This window comes from Xiphias gladius, chromosome 6 (genome assembly GCF_016859285.1).
Source record: "Xiphias gladius isolate SHS-SW01 ecotype Sanya breed wild chromosome 6, ASM1685928v1, whole genome shotgun sequence".
Taxonomy (NCBI): Eukaryota; Metazoa; Chordata; class Actinopteri; order Istiophoriformes; family Xiphiidae; genus Xiphias; species Xiphias gladius.
The window spans coordinates 1,638,570-1,654,259 of record NC_053405.1 but is presented as its reverse complement, the minus strand read 5'-3'; the positions used below and the strand labels follow the sequence as shown (position 1 = coordinate 1,654,259).

Below are 15,690 nucleotides of genomic sequence, written 5' to 3'. Positions count from 1 at the left end.
CTCTCTTGCTGACACACACGCACTCACAGTGCTGTCTTCAGTGGCAATTAAATAGAGCTCTTGGGGTAAAGAGGTTTAGACCCGGCGGGGGGGGGGGTGTTAGTGTGTGTGTGTGTGTGTGTGTGTGTGTGTGTGTGTGTGTGTGTGTGTGTGTGTGTGTGTGTGTGTGTGTGGACGGGGGCAGTGCCATAAGTAGAGCTAATCAGAGCCGACTGATTCACACTGAAAGCACAGTGTTGAGTGAAAATAGACACAACACACACACAAACAATGCCACAAATGAATGTAAGAGCTGAATTAAACAGAATACTAATGAATACTAATTTTATCACGTCATTAGCGCAGCCGCAGGCACGCTCCAAAGCATCATGGGAGTCCACCCAGTCTCCTAGAAATGACTAAAGTGCCACAGCAAATATGTTTTGTAGGAAACGGGATCTCCGGCTTTATTATGTTCAGAGGCAACTTCTTTTCCAGTGAATTAAACTACGCGTTTATTAACGGCAGCAGAGTCAGTGGAGGACGTACAAAGCACAGGACCGTCCCACTAGAGACCAGGTCCGCATCCAGAGTCCCAGCCGTGGTTCAGGTTCGGGAACGATGGTGGTTTTGGTTCAGTGCAAATGAACAGGTTGTGTCCAAAGTCACTCTGAATTTGTTTCTGTATCAAACCAGACCAGGATCTTTCGGGAACCTGAACCAGGTGCTGTCGGGGTCTAAACAGAACCGTAAACCAGTTTAATGATGCTGGACTCACTACAGGTGGATGTTGTTCCGCAGGATCAGAGATTTAAGCGGAAAATAAGCGCGTTGTCAGCGAAACATTCCACTGAGACGTTCAGCATCAACCTATGTGAGACTTTTAAATACATGAATCGACATTTCCTCATTACGTTAACACAAAACATGACCTGTGTGCCAACACTTTTCCTTCAAAACGCGTGTACTGTTGTATAGAAATGTGAATATTAGGAGAGAGGGGAGCTGTAGCTGTTGAATGTTCCTGAAACCATCTTTGTTTTATCCGCGTTAAAAGGAGAGGGTGTTCCGCTGTTACTGTCCAGTGCGGCAGTGGACGCTCATTCATCTTAGAGAGCGGACAGAAATCCTTCAGATAAATGTCTCAGCTTCTCAGAGATACGGTGGCCCTGGGAGCTCAATGCCCTGACATTTAAAGACAAAAACCGAAAAAACCAAATGCCGGAAAACGAAGACGAATACAGAAATGAGCTGCAGACACAGAAGATGCATGTTTTGACTTTCCTGTCTTTGACTGTTTTCTCACGTCGCATCCTTTGTTCTTTTCTAACTGCACCCTCAAGTCGTCGAAGGCGTCGCTTCAGCGTGCCTTCTCTTAAGCCGCAGTGTGCTGAGCTCTCAGGGCCACCGTACAGAAAGACCGAAGGAAGAAAACCTCTGGGGAAAATACGGGGCCTGGTCGAGGCTAGGAAAGCACAGAGCAGCTTAACACGGGGGAGACTCGGTTGCCAAGTTGAGGGGCGACAGTATTTTAGGTGTGCAGGGCTCTGGAGCTCATGTTCTCACAGACAACGTTAGATTAGATTAAAGATCAAACTGTAGAAACACATTCTGAGTCTGTTACAGCTTTAGAAACGTTATTTCCCAGCGTTGAAGGGAAAATAATCCTTTTGCATTTGGCCAGTGGGCTGTCCTCATCTCAGCTCACTGTTGGAGGGTTTTACTCAGTAGGGGAAAATTCCATTTTCATGTCTAAGTAATGACTTGTTAAGATGGAGATTTTGGCAGGGACACACAGAAACAAAATTACATCCAGATAACTGGGGCTGGGTGGTGAGTCATTATTTTCATATAGGGGCTTTCGCTGGAGTCGTCGTCGTTACAAATTTCTGATGCCCAAATAAATGATTTTGTGCGAGGTCCAATTAAAAGAAACTGAGTTATTAAGGTTTTTGATTTTCTCAAAAAGAATTGAAATTGAAACATGAAATGATCTGGTTTTCCCGTGTTGTGATATATCATGGGGCCAAAAGTATGTGGACATCCCAGTCTAGGCGTTGACGGGCCTGCACATGGTCCTGACCTCAGCCCTATCCAACACCTTTGGGATGACCTGGAACGCGGACTGTGAGCCAGACCCGATCACCAACATCATCATCTTCATTAAACGCCTGGTGGAGAGACTGAAACCAGACGAGCGGAGGCTGTCAGAGCCTGTCACATAGTGGTGTAATGTCCACCTACTTTTGCCCATGTGCAGTGATTTTTTTCCCTTTGTGGAAATCGTACACACTTCCCCCTCTGCTTTCAACCAAACTGAGAAGAATCAGTTCCTGCCTGAGGCTCCGTTTATTGTTCTCCATGATTAACATCTGTGCTATTGTGGCTCGCTCTCCCACAAACACACACACACACACACACACACACACGTTATCCTGCTTCACATCAAATCTCAGTTAATTAAGTGTGTAGTAGACCTCGCCGCATTCCCGAAGAAAAAAGAAAGTGAAAGCTAGGGGTTGATGTTGAATGGGTGCAGAGCACAAAAGTGGCTAATTTAGCAGGATGATTGCACCCACACTAGCTGTAGTGGTGAGGACGGAGGACGGCGGCTGCCATCAAGTTACCTACAAAACATATTTGCTGTTGCAGTAATTTCTAGGAGACGGGGTTGGACTAAGAGTCTGCAGCCCTGCTAGCACCAGTCACGCAGAAGCAAGCCCGCATTCCTCGTTGACCTTCTACCTTTTATCTCGCCATCATCGTGACGAAAGATAAAGTGGCCACATCACAATTTCCCGGAGCTGTGAAATCCTGTGAGGTGTTTTACAAGCTTGTGTGCAGTGTTGTGACGTCTGATAAGAGGTTCCACGTATGAAGCTGTCACTCCAGACGGAGCTCCCGCATCTTATTTCGTTTTCTCACCTGCGCCTTAAGCCTTAAGCGGCACGCCCGCTCTGACACAGCCTGCAAGGACAATGCGGGACTGTTTTCGGCCGGAAATCCCCACATGGTGGGTTGACGGGATTTTTTTGTTGCAAAGACCAATGAACGGGGATCACGGGGGAACAGAGGGTTGGAGGGCTGGAGAGGGTTTTAGTAGAGGAGTTTTCCTTCGGCTTTCTCAGTGTTGTCTTCACAATCGACAAGCTCCACTGGAGAACAGACACAACACAAACGGATCAGTGGCAGTTTCTGTTGTTTCAGTGGTGATGTGTAGCTGCGCACCACTATAAACCAAAGCGTTTCACACAAGCGTCTGCCACTCGGTGTATTTTCGTCAACTTCAGCTTCACGCAGGGTTTTAAAACCCCATTCAAACAAGACTTCCAGTGTTGAGGGTAAGAGCTGGAACGCTCCGTTTCAGTTCAAGCCTGTTTCATCCGAAGGATATTTAGAGGCTGGAGCAGTGGGAAAGTCCGATACTTCATATTTCAAGGCAAAATGAAAGGGGGAAAAAAACATTGTTTTGCTAACAACCCGCCCAGATTTATCCTGTGGGTCTTCAGAGGATTAGGGGCCAAGGCCACTTCCACTGTCCTGAAAACCAACCAGACGTTTAGAGAAGAGAGAGACCGTAGTTCAGCTGCTGAGTCGGCTGAAGAACAGACTGATGACGGATGATGGATGGTGACAGGGTGAAAGGTGCTGATGTGTAGATTCGCTTTCTGTGAACGTCAAATCGCTGTGTTTTACTGTGAGGTGAGAACAGGTGTGTGTGTGTGTGTGTGTGTGTTTTAACTTCGTTTTGTGTTATCGTCTCCAGATCTTTCAGATAGACTCTTAAAATCACAGTTTATGTATTTGTACGAGTGCAAATGAAAGCGATTTCTGTTTCTTTGTCCCAGCTTGAGTTGTAAGGGTCAGACGTTATCTGCACACGTGGTCATGGTCGTTGTTTCCCTGTTTGTTATTTTGATGCCCGTGTCTCCATGGAAACGGCGGTGCTTGCGAAATCAGGCAGTCTGGTTTTAAACATGCCAGAATGGATGCGTCATCGTCCTGTCTCAGCATGTTGGTATTCGGGCTTATCCCCACCGACTCTAAACAGAATACCGCTTGTGTCCGTCCAACACTTCTGTCCAGACCTAAACATAAAACCACCAGACAGGTTATTATGAAATTTGCGGTGGATGTTCGTGATGATTTTGGTGACTCCAAATTGCCCGAAGGGGGGGGTCAGCCCTGCGATGGACTGGCGACCTGTACGGGATGTACCCCACCTCTCGGACAGACGGATGCCAGAGCACCTTTTCGGCATCTGGCAGGAATGTGTCTGCGTCTCCAATGCTTCCCGGTTACATTGACGCTCAGCGTTTGCGATATAGCCGAAGCTATTCGATTTGCCAAAGAAAAAATGAAGTGGCGGAGCGACCGCATGCTCTGCGGAACTCAGTGTGATCCTCTCTGATCGTTTCTGCCGTGTTCCTCTGTAACAACCCGTAGGATGAGAGAGTGGACTTACGTAACTAAACATAACTTTTCCACCGTTGCCTTCTACAGTTAGATCGTGGCCGTCATGTCTCCACCTATCATCAGCGCCAGGATCCCGCCGGACGCTCGTTTTCAGGCGCATTTCGGGTCAAAGTTGAAATTGGTTCAGCTCCGGAGGAAGCCGCTCGCTCGGTAGGAAATAACGACCTGGCTCTGTGAAATGTCAGACTCGCGCTTTTGGTGTGAAAACCAGTTAGGTGTGAATGGGGTGAACAGGACTTTGCTGCGGTGCCAACCATCGCCCCGATATTTCCACTTAAGCACAAGAAATATCAAAATCCAACTTGGCTCTGAGAAGAGCTGAATCGTCCGCATGTTGTCTGTTCTGTCAAACTGTAAAGCTGTAATCACCACTGCAGCCTCCAGGAGACGCTGGTGGAGCTTGTGACTTAGCCGTGATATTAAAAATCCAGCATCGACAAGCTTCATGAAGTCAAGTTCTGAGCAGATTCGGGACTGGCTGCTTGGTTTTTGTTTCCAGGACACGGCAGGTCAGGAGCGATACCGCACCATCACCACGGCCTACTACCGCGGCGCCATGGGCTTCATCCTCATGTACGACATCACCAACGAGGAGTCCTTCAATGCCGTCCAGGACTGGTACGCGGTTGGACGTGTTCAACGTGACAGAATTTAGAAATTCAGATTCAAGTCAGACACGGCCTTTGATTGCTGCCTCTGTGTGTGTGTGTTTGCAGGGCCACTCAGATTAAGACGTACTCGTGGGATAACGCCCAGGTGATCATGGTGGGCAACAAGTGCGATATGGACGAGGAGAGAGTCGTACCTCCGGAGAAAGGGAAACACCTCGCCGACCAGTTAGGTGAGACGCTGCTAAACACTCTCCGGCCTGGATTTCAGGAGGTAAATAAATACTACAGAGAATACTCTTCGGCTCAGGTTTCAGATGCTAACAGATAATATCAGAACTCTAAAACCTGCCACGCTGTCAGCGGGGTGTTCATGTTACCTGAAGGGCCGCCTTAACGGTGTCGAGAGTGAGGAGCCTCTGTTTCTGGAGGTATTTTTCCCCACTTTTGAGTTTTTCTTTTAATGATCTCCTCAATGTTCCTCAACATAAAATCCCAGGACACTCCTGCATAATGGGACCAGACCCCAGGTTTAGGTTCTGCCCATCAGTTACACTTTTTTCATCTTTTTTGAGAAATCAGGCTCTTTTCTAAAGACTACAATACCCGTGTAAGTCATTTTAGAAAAAAAATGTCTGCCAAGTGAATGTACTGTAACAGTCCTGTTCATTTCTCCCAAAGACAAAGTCAGCACGCGGTGTTTTTTTGGATTCGTTTTAACGCAGTGATGGACGTGAAACTCTCGTGGTTGAATCATCAGCACAAACAACGAGACACTGAACTCAAGAAAATCTCCCTCATTGATTAAAAAGTCAGAGATACAAAGCTGTGTCCGCAACAGCTTTAGGAGGGAAGTCAACTGCAAGTCCCAGAGGGCATTGCTGGAAGAAACATCCAATGTTCGCATAACTGGCTGAATAAAATTAGACATTTCCGTCAGTTTGGATTTTGGATCAATTTTGATTGCAGTGATACAGTTCTGATTTCGCAGCTCTGGATGGAGTCTAAGCCCTGGTAACAGCCGCTAAGGCTCATGGGAACTGTAGTATGTATACTTTAGTATGTAAACGGAGGAGCCAAAACATTGTGAACATTCCCAGATGAAGTGAATAATGCTGATTATCTCTGGGATATGTTAGACGGTAAGTGAACATTCGGTTCTCGAATTCATTGTGTAGGATGTGGGAGAAACGAGCAGGTGCAAAGACCCGAGTCACTCTGACAAGGACCCTTATATTTACTTATACTTATATTTATTCATATATTTATTATATTTATATAATTATTTATATTAAATGCAGAATGGCCCATTCCAAAATAATTTATATTGGGGTACAGGTGGGGCTGATTTTAACTACTTTATGTACTGCCGGATAGCTTGATCTTATTTGTTGACAATATTTTGTATTAATAACCTGAATCTGCAAAGTAACTAAAGCCATCAGATAAATGCAGTGCAACAATAACTGTTTTTCTGCTCACAATTTTTTATGTTTGGGGACAACATGAAGCTACTAGCATACAAAATTAGCACATTCAATTGATAAAACCCATGAAGAGGCTTTGGTGGAGGATGTATTCTAATCTAGCAGTACTGCAATATAAAAACACCCCATTACAAGTAAAAGTCCTGCATTGAAAATATCACTCAAGTAAGAGTATGTAAGTATTTTCTTTATTATTTTGTGCAATTAGAACCAAACTGCAGGGTGGTTACCGGGAAACTTTCAAGAAAATATCAGACAAATATTGGACCTGCCTCTGAGAAAATGTTCGTGTAACTAAAACCACCACAGCCACACGTGTGTATTCACTTCACCAGCTGAACCCTCCGGTTTCCCCCTGCAGGCTTCGAGTACTACGAGGCCAGCGCTAAGGAGAACATCAACGTGCGGCAGGTCTTCGAGCGCCTGGTGGACATCATCTGCGTGAAGATGTCGGAGCGGGTGGACGTGGAGGTGCCGATGGCCCCCGGCTCCAAGACCACCAGACTGACCGACAAGCCCGCCCAGCTACCTCAGAAGTGCTGCTGATCGTCCGCCATCCCTCTGCTGTCGCCTCGAGAAAAAGAAAAAGAAAAAAAACACAAAAACAAACAAAAAAACCCCAGATTAACTATTGTAACATTCCTCCAACCACTCTCTCTCTGCTTCAGTCCATGTTTGTGAGCGGTCAATAATCACTACGCCTACTGCGGTTTCTGCTAACTAACGTCTATTTAGCCAGTTTCATTCCCTCCCCGTCCTATCTGAGGTTGGCCCTTACATAGGCGGAGGAGCGAGGGCAGCAGTGTAAATCCAAACTAAATATAAATTTGGCGTTTTTGAAAGGTTTGCTGGACCACTGTCGGTTGCATTTCTGTGAGGGGAATACTAGCGTGCTAACTGTGACTGCAGCCCAGTTAGTTAATGATGTTCAAGCCGGACACACGGGGTTATGCGATGCAGCATGAGGAGGAGAATAAAGGCCCGATCACCCCAGAAAGCGGCGCAGCCAAGTTCATCCACGCGCCCTTGCTAAATTAGCTCACGCTAGAGGCTCGGTGACATAGGGAAGACTCAATTTGCTAGTTGACGAACTGCTGTAGCTGACGAATTAACCGCTAACTAGCGTGAAAACTGTTAGCGCTAGTCAGTCACGGGGGTTCTCAGAGCTGGCAGGGTTTGCTAACCGCCAGTTGGTGAGCTAGGTAGCTTGGCTGCTAACGGGACAATACGTTTGTACGTTTTATTCTAAAGGCGTGTTCATGCTAATCAACACCTGCCTCGTAAATGTCTGCGAACCAGTTCTCCCATTCCTGTGGAGCGGTTTCTAGTCCCGCAGAGGAGGCTTTCCCGTTTGTAAACAGCCTTCTCGTCTGCATCAAAGGTCTGATAAATCTGTCTTGGAGCTAAAGAGCACGAAAGCGTCAGCAAAGTCCGTTGCTAAAGGTAATTAAACGCTGAGATTTAATAAATATAGTCTTAAATTGAACAGGGATTTTTAATCCTCACATGTCTGACTCTGCAGGAAAACAACCGACACTCAACAATATTCACTTATAGTAATATAATATATAGTTGCCGTTAATGTTTTTTTTAGCAAACAATTAGCTTGCTAGATAGCATGACCTTCTTTGAAAAAATCTAGCTAAGGTCTGTGTCTTTTTATTTTGTTTTGTTAGTGTTTATATATAAGAAATTTAGTTTTGTCAGTGTTTATTGATTAAGTCAGCTGGAATTTCCAATAATGAGTGAGAAGCACTAGCACAGGAAGACCGACAACCGCCATCTTGAGTTGTGCGACGACGTGAACGCTCACAAGTTGAGAACGTGGGAGTCTTTCCCATCATAACCTTTTCTCCCGAATGACGTGAACGCAGCATCAAAGTGGACGGTGCAACAACCCGGCTGATTGCTACCAGAGCTTTACAGCCACAGCTTCCTTGGTTTTAGATCTGCGGCTCTCTATTCCCTTTAAAGGTCAGCGCTGTCAGCGTGGTTTGCTATTGGTCATCAAAGCAAACCTACGTGTCAAAGTGTGTGGTTTGTGGTTTGGTTGTGTGGTTGTTTTTTCCCTTGTGATCGGATTAAATCGAAATAAATCGGTGCAAAATTTCGCTGCTTTAAATGCTGGTGTGACCGGGCCTTTAGAGCTGGAATCATGCTCCCGCGCAGATACGCGTAAACATCTCTAAGCAGATGAGGGTGCTATAGGTCGCTAACCCGCATTTTGTTGGAGTTGACTGTCAGAAGGAGCTGGAAGCAGGGCCGGCCGGTAAGCACAGCACTGCCTCTCCTCAGAGTGTAGCACCACAGCCAGAAACTCACACCACCACAGCTGCTCATGCTCACAAGTTTACAGGACGCAGTCGTTCACCGAGTCATCCGGCAAAACATCAGCTAGGCTGCTTCTCAGATAGCTAATAGTTAGGTCCACTCCGATGCGATATACCTGTAGTCCACTAACTGTTACTGGCCTTACTTCGTGTTGTATTTGGCTTGAAAGACGCTTTAGGGCTACACCACCAATGCACAACTCCCAGGCAGGGCTGCAGCCAAAATCATTTGAGCCTAAGACTAAAGAGGATGGGGTCGAGTCCCAAACTAACACGGGTCCAAAAACCACTCTGACATGCCACTCTGTATAAAGTTAAAAGGAGAGTGCCACTTGTGATGGTTTAGCAGGGTTCACGTAGATTGTTTGTGCAGGTATCAGGTAGATCTACACCGATCAGCCACAGCATGAAAACCGGTAACTGGTTTTCACCTTGTGGCTGATTGCTGTTTGAATCAATGTCATGCACTTTAGTACAAAAAGATGAAAAGATAGTTGTAAGTTTCCTACATCAGGAAATCCCATGTCAGGATTTGAGGTCATGGAAGTTCATTAATGACAAACTCATCTCGAGTGCACAAAACAAATTCAAGTCTGTCAGTCCAGACGGGACAGATTTATGAGCACAGTCCTTGTTTCTGTGGCCCTCGTTTTCAAATCTGCACTTACGCTTTGCTCCATCTGCTCTGTCAGATTCTGTGTTTTGTTGAAAAGGCTCTCATCCATGTCTGGCTGATGAGCCCATCTCCTTTACCCACAGCTCAAGTCTTAAAATGATAAAATAACGAGGGACAGGCAGAGAGCAGGACCTCACATGATGCTGCTTAACTTCCAGGTCAGTTGAAATTTCTCACGCCAGGTACGATCAGTTCTTTAGCTTAAGAAGATCCGTTTATTTCAAATGGAACGGTGCGTTTCTCATCTACCGTGGCAGCTGCGCTGATGACATTCGACAGGAAGTGGCAGAGTATCTGCTGTCGTGCCAGTTGTTGGAGGTGCATCATACCTCATTTGGTTGTGTGCTGCAGACTGAGTCACTGAGCTCGTGTTACAGAAAATATACCTCAGATCCGAGCAGAGGTCGGGAGTTTCAGCCGCGTATGTTCTTTATTTCGTACATGTACGCGCACGGAGAAGATCGGCAATAAAGCAAAGCTCACCACGGCGACCGCTGCCCTCGCAGCGCTGTGGGGTTAATTTAAATATACCGCTGACTTTTGAAGGAAGATACTTTGAAAAGAGAGAATCTGCTCTTTGCTGTGGGGATGGCAGATAATGGGAGTTAATGGCCTTTATAACTTTAATCCATGTAACAGAGGAACAGCGGTGGGAGGTTTCAGAACTACAGGTTGTCTAATGCTTAAGATTTTTCTGGATGTCAAACAATCAAAAGAGCCACCTGGGCTTGGTTTGGTTTGTGGTAAGTCGATTAATTGTAACTTTGTATATGTGCACCACTAGAGCACAGTATTGAGTACCACGACAAGGGCCCTGAGGCCCTGCTTCATACCTGGTCTTGAGGCCGTGCCTTGAAGAAGGTCGCCGTGTAAAAGCTTGTTTTCGGACCTGTAACACATAAGCTGGAACTGTTCTTACACAGTGTATGTTGCCTCATATTCAAATTACACAGTTGGAGACACAGGCCTCAGGTTTTCTTGGCCACCCGGTAACAACATCTGATCTGGATCTGGATACATCGCCTGTCCAATGACAGCTGATCCGCTGGCCTTTGAATTTACACCTGGTATTAATGAGTGTTGACGTTATCTCGACTCTGCTGCATTGTGATCCGATTTACATGTGCAAAAAAGTAGGGCGGGGTCCAGCAGACTTGTTAATAAACATGACACAGGTCAAGGAAGAGGAAGCTATGGAAGTGATTTAGTTGATTGGATTTTTCTCACGGTCCAGCCAAAAAACCACCAAACAAAGATTGTTTTTTGGGAGAGGTCTACAACAGGAACAAAAGTTTCCGTGCAAAACCAAACCAGTAACTCTGGGCCACTGCGCCACCCCAACCAAGAGCATGTTAGTGCAATCTATACATAGGTTCAGACTAAGAGACCAAGATGTTGAAATCAACATTTTTTTTAAAACCATCACTAAGATCGTCCCACAACCGTAATCAAGTGGTTATTATTGTAACTGTGACCTTAACTGACTATTAATTTTAACATAAAACATGATCTCTCCTTAAACTTAACAACGTTGTTTTCGTGCCTAGACCTGACCTTAACCGTGGTGTTGTCACATCATGAAGGTGGTGGCGTCGGATCAGAAAACACCTTGATGTGTCTTTCTAAAGGGCCGTTACAAAACGCCATATTTTGTTGTTTAATTTGTACGACTTTATTGTGCGAGATCAATGATATCGCACGGTTTTTAGCAGTCGTATGAGTCTAATTTCATGCCCCAAAAAGTCCAAGGCCAGACCTGGTGCACAAAGCTGGTGCAACTGCCCAAGGGCCCCAGACTCTGAGGGACCCCGAAAGCCACAGAGTCATCCAGCTCCACTGGTTTTGGCAATTTGATGAGTTACTAAGTTAAGCTGTTTGTTCAGTATCAGCCAAGGTGGGTCCTGCATTATTAGCTAACTAACTGGCCCCCTTCTATGAAGGGCCCTTGTGTCAAAGTCTAGCTTTAAATCCTTAGTTTATATCGTCTTCACATGGAGGCCAGTGGATCAGCTGTCAAATAAAGTTGTGTTTAATCAATTAACACAAACTAAGACATATTGATTACTGTTCCAGCGGAGGAGGTCTGGCTGCACAGGACTAAATGGGAACTTGGAGGCGGCAGGGTCCACAATCTCGTATCTTAAAAGGCTAAAATTTGTTTTGATTTCCCTTGCTTTCGTGGCTTTGTCGTTAACAAGCTTCCGTATCTGGTGTTTCCCGGGAGTAAATAACCGAACTTCTCAAAGCTAAAAAAAAAGGTCCAGGACCCAGATCAGACCCTCTACACTGCCAGAGGCTTGAGCCCGGACTGCCGCTGAGCGCTGCAGCCCTGCTTCACGGTGGCTTATAGCTTTTGCACTGGCCGACACAATCCAATGCCACACTGAGGGTGTTTTATACGCACACATGCACGTGTGAGCTGAGCCGATGATGAGTGAAGAGCACGTGGTTTTCTCCTTCCCCTTTAGCAGGTGTAGTCTCGTGACTGTCATGTTCGCAGTGTTACCTACATGAACGTGAGTGTGTGTGTGTGTGTGGATGTGCGTGTGTGATATTAGAGCCAAGACGTTCTGTTGTTGCCTGTGGTTATCATGATATCTATCGCGTGTTCAGTTGTAAAGGTTTTTGTGTTTGTGTACAGTATCTTTGACGGAAGTGTGATATTTTGATAACGTCATGTCAGCTGAGATGCAGTACGCGTGTATATGAAAGACTTTAAGAAAAAGGGAAGATGTGGAGAAAAAAATTGTGCATTTATTATTAAATATTACGAAGATAGAAAAAACAATATCCTGCCAAATTGTTATAGAGCTACAACAGCGCACGTTTTTGTGTGTGACTCCCCACCGTGTGTCTTCATATTGATAGAAACGTACAATAATATCGACATTGTCTTCATATGATTATTTTTTAAGTGAATTTGTAAATGATAGGATTAGAAATTATAACGGTGTTGAGTATGAATTTATTTTTATGCTGTGTATACCATGGACAAATTATATAGAGAGTTTATGTAAACTTGTTGTCTTACAGTTCACTCCTGTACGAGGGAGAAGCACAAAGTGATTGTACAAACTATTGTGAATGTTTGTATATTATAGATGCAATTTAGAATAATAAAAATCACACTCTTTAATCATAACATTTGTCCGATTTCTTTGGACTTTTTGTAAGGTTTTTTATTACGCTATTTTTTCAAATGAATATACTCCCCACCTTCTCTACTGCACCACTACTGTTACTACTTACTACTACTTAAACAAAAATAAATATGTGAGAAAAAAAACCATTTGCTAAATATATAAAATCGTATGTTAACGTTGTTATTGCTCTGTATCGAGGCAGTAACAGGGATCTCTTTTGGCTGAAAACTCGGTGGGAATTTACAGAATCTGTATGAAATTCAGCCTTCAAGTTATGAAAACTAAAATCATATGGCAAAGTGTTAGGAAAAAAATATAGAGTGATTTTCAGTGGCAAATGTCTCTTTAGATTATAACAGCTTGTCCAGTTCAAGTAAAGTGATGTTTTTTTGATGAAGATAAACAAAAACTGTGATTTAAAACATTTGTTCATAGTTATATTCGGACTCAACTTATTATTAAAAATAGATTAATCAATCCTGTTTTAGTATTTTAATACGAGTAGTTTTTATTTTGGGATGGTGCTAAATGAAATTTGAGTTTTAACCCTCACACTTTTACACTTTAACGGTTACACTTGGGTTACTAAAATCTTTCTGATCGATGTTCTCCTACTGTCCAGTTGTTGATCCAGGTAAAGGAAACTCAATGACTAGGTCCCTGTTTTGTTTTGGTTTTTTTTATTATGGGCTTTGCCTCCCAGGCCACACAAACTGGCTGTACGGGTGTTGTGATGGGTGTTGTGATGGGTGTATTATACCGACTCTCTCCCTTAACCTTTGACTTGCTCTCTCTCAATACGTCCGTGTGCCATGTGCAGCCTGAAAGGAAGATCTGCAGACAGCACTCGGGGCGGGAAAACACCGGCCTCTCGGATCTGCACGTTTCTGAATCAACACAGTCACTGTTTTAAACACCCGATTAAGTAAATGAATAATTAGATTCCCGGTTGACGACCTATAATTGTCTACCTCCAATAAAAGGCCATTTAAAGTGAACGTCCATCAAAGCTAAGGCTGCTGCGGACTGAGTTCGTGAGAAGTTCACTGATTTTCGGTGACTACAACCATTTCAATCTTCATGGTTTTCGGGCTTTAACGACTTTATTCATGTATCTATTTTTGTTGGTGGTTAGATATGACCTTGCGACCTCAACCAAGCCTGCGTCGCAGGACGTGCGGTGCTGATGTACTTGTTGTTTCGAGTTACCGCATCAATTAAAGAACTACGATCGTCTTTACTCGGAGTTTCTCGGTGTTTTTTTCAACCCGGGCGACTCAAGAAAAACACGTGGAAACAGACGAAACGCGAGCGAATTGAGGAAACACCTTCATCACGTTGACAACACGTGCGCTTGCCAACACCCGCGACACGACCGCGCGGACAAACGCGCCGTGCGCGGAGCTCTCTCGGCCACCGTACTCGACCTCTGTCGTCTTCGCCCCGTTTGCCGGTCACCGATTAGCTCTCCGCCAATCACAGGCTTTGTTTTGGCTAGCCGCTATCCGACTCGGGCCAGGCTGCTGCACTTGACACACTGCGAACTTCCAGCAGCTTTAACGCAGCAGAAACAAAGGTGAGTATCTTTAAAAAACAAACAAACAAACAAAAAAACCCAAAACAAAACATGAAAAACAAACAAACTGCCGTGTCACGTTTCTGACAAACATCTGGCTGGGCAGCTGCAGAGCAACTGACACGACCCGTACTTCAGCCAGCGGTGCTGTGGCATTTCTTAGCAACAGGATTACTGAAAGCTAATACACGGCTAACCAGGTTAACTAACTTACCTCTGACTTAGTCACCGTCTGTCGTTACAGTCACAGTATTTGCAGTAACCTGATTTGTGAACATTCGACGTTAGCGCCGACGGCTAGCCTGCTAGCTTTCTGGCGTTTCCTGGCAGCTAAGCTAACCGTTCCTTTCGCTGAATATTAACGGATGCTCAGCTCACTGACGCAGAGTACTAATGTCCCACCGAACGTCCCGTGCAGCTTCCTCGCCTGACGAGACTCTGCCGACAAACTGCTCTCAGAAAAATCTTAGGTTATTATTCTGCCTCTCTTTCCGGCAGAACCATACACGACAAAATAAGACTCGAGATAGCTCCTAGCTGCAGGGATTAGCTCCCAGCTAATGATTATTTTCTTTACTGACTAAAAGACATGAGGTTCACATTTATCAGGCCTATCATAATACCATGGACTCATTTGTCCACAGGTACATTAAAAGCCTTATTGGTCGCTGTAATTGTTCCTCTTGTTCTTACTGGCTGTGAAGAAATTCCTTTCTAAAGCGAATTCAGTGTAAGTGATGGGGGACAAAAATCCACAGTGTAGAAAAATGCTTTCTGAAGTGAATTTTAATATGATGCGTCAACAGTTTGTCAAATTAAGTGGAAATCTTTAGCACTTTATAGTCTTTTTAGTACCATATTCCCTCTCTGATCCATTCCAGGACAGCGTTTCCATGCTGGGCTGCAGTGGTGGGATAGGTCTGAGGTAGTAGTCCTTTAATCTGTCGATTACTTTAGGGAAAAACGTCCTGCACAACTTCCCAGAGTCCAAGCTGATGTCTGAGCAACAGTCAGAACAAAAAAAAAAAAAAAGTAACATACGGCGATATATAACAGCAGCAGTACCGCACATCTGAGAATCTGGAACCAGATAATGTTTGAGGTTTTTGCTTTCTAAATCACTGAAACGATTAATCGATGATCAGAATAGTTGGTGATTCATTTTCTGTCAATCAGCTAATAGATTATCGTCTAATTGTCTCTGCTTTAGAGATTTGCTCCCGTTTAGACACAACAGCATCAGTGAGGTCCAGCACTGATGTTGGTGAGCAGGTCTGGCTCACAGTCTACGTTCTGGTTCATCCCAGAGGTGTTGGATGTGGTTGAGGTCAGGACTCTGTGCAAACTGGGAAAAGCATTTCTTTATGGAGCTGGCTTTGTGCAGGGGGGGCACTATCATGATGAAACAGGAAAGG

General features: G+C 44.8%; 2 protein-coding genes across 2 annotated transcripts in view; both read left to right on the top strand.

Moving 5' to 3' along the window:
* Positions 1-7,537, top strand: part of rab3b (RAB3B, member RAS oncogene family) — a 10,119-nt gene extending 2,582 nt beyond the window's left edge. Inside the window, exons 3-5 of the mRNA XM_040127863.1 lie at positions 4,955-5,073; positions 5,172-5,296; positions 6,912-7,537. Of these exons, the coding sequence (XP_039983797.1) occupies positions 4,955-5,073; positions 5,172-5,296; positions 6,912-7,096 (429 nt within the window). The 3' untranslated portion in view covers positions 7,097-7,537. The remainder of the gene's footprint in view (positions 1-4,954; positions 5,074-5,171; positions 5,297-6,911) is intronic.
* Positions 7,538-14,101: 6,564 nt separating this feature from the next.
* Positions 14,102-15,690, top strand: part of nrd1b (nardilysin b (N-arginine dibasic convertase)) — a 30,286-nt gene continuing 28,697 nt past the window's right edge. The window contains exon 1 of the mRNA XM_040127862.1: positions 14,102-14,275. The gene's annotated coding sequence lies outside the window, so the exon portion shown is untranslated. The remainder of the gene's footprint in view (positions 14,276-15,690) is intronic.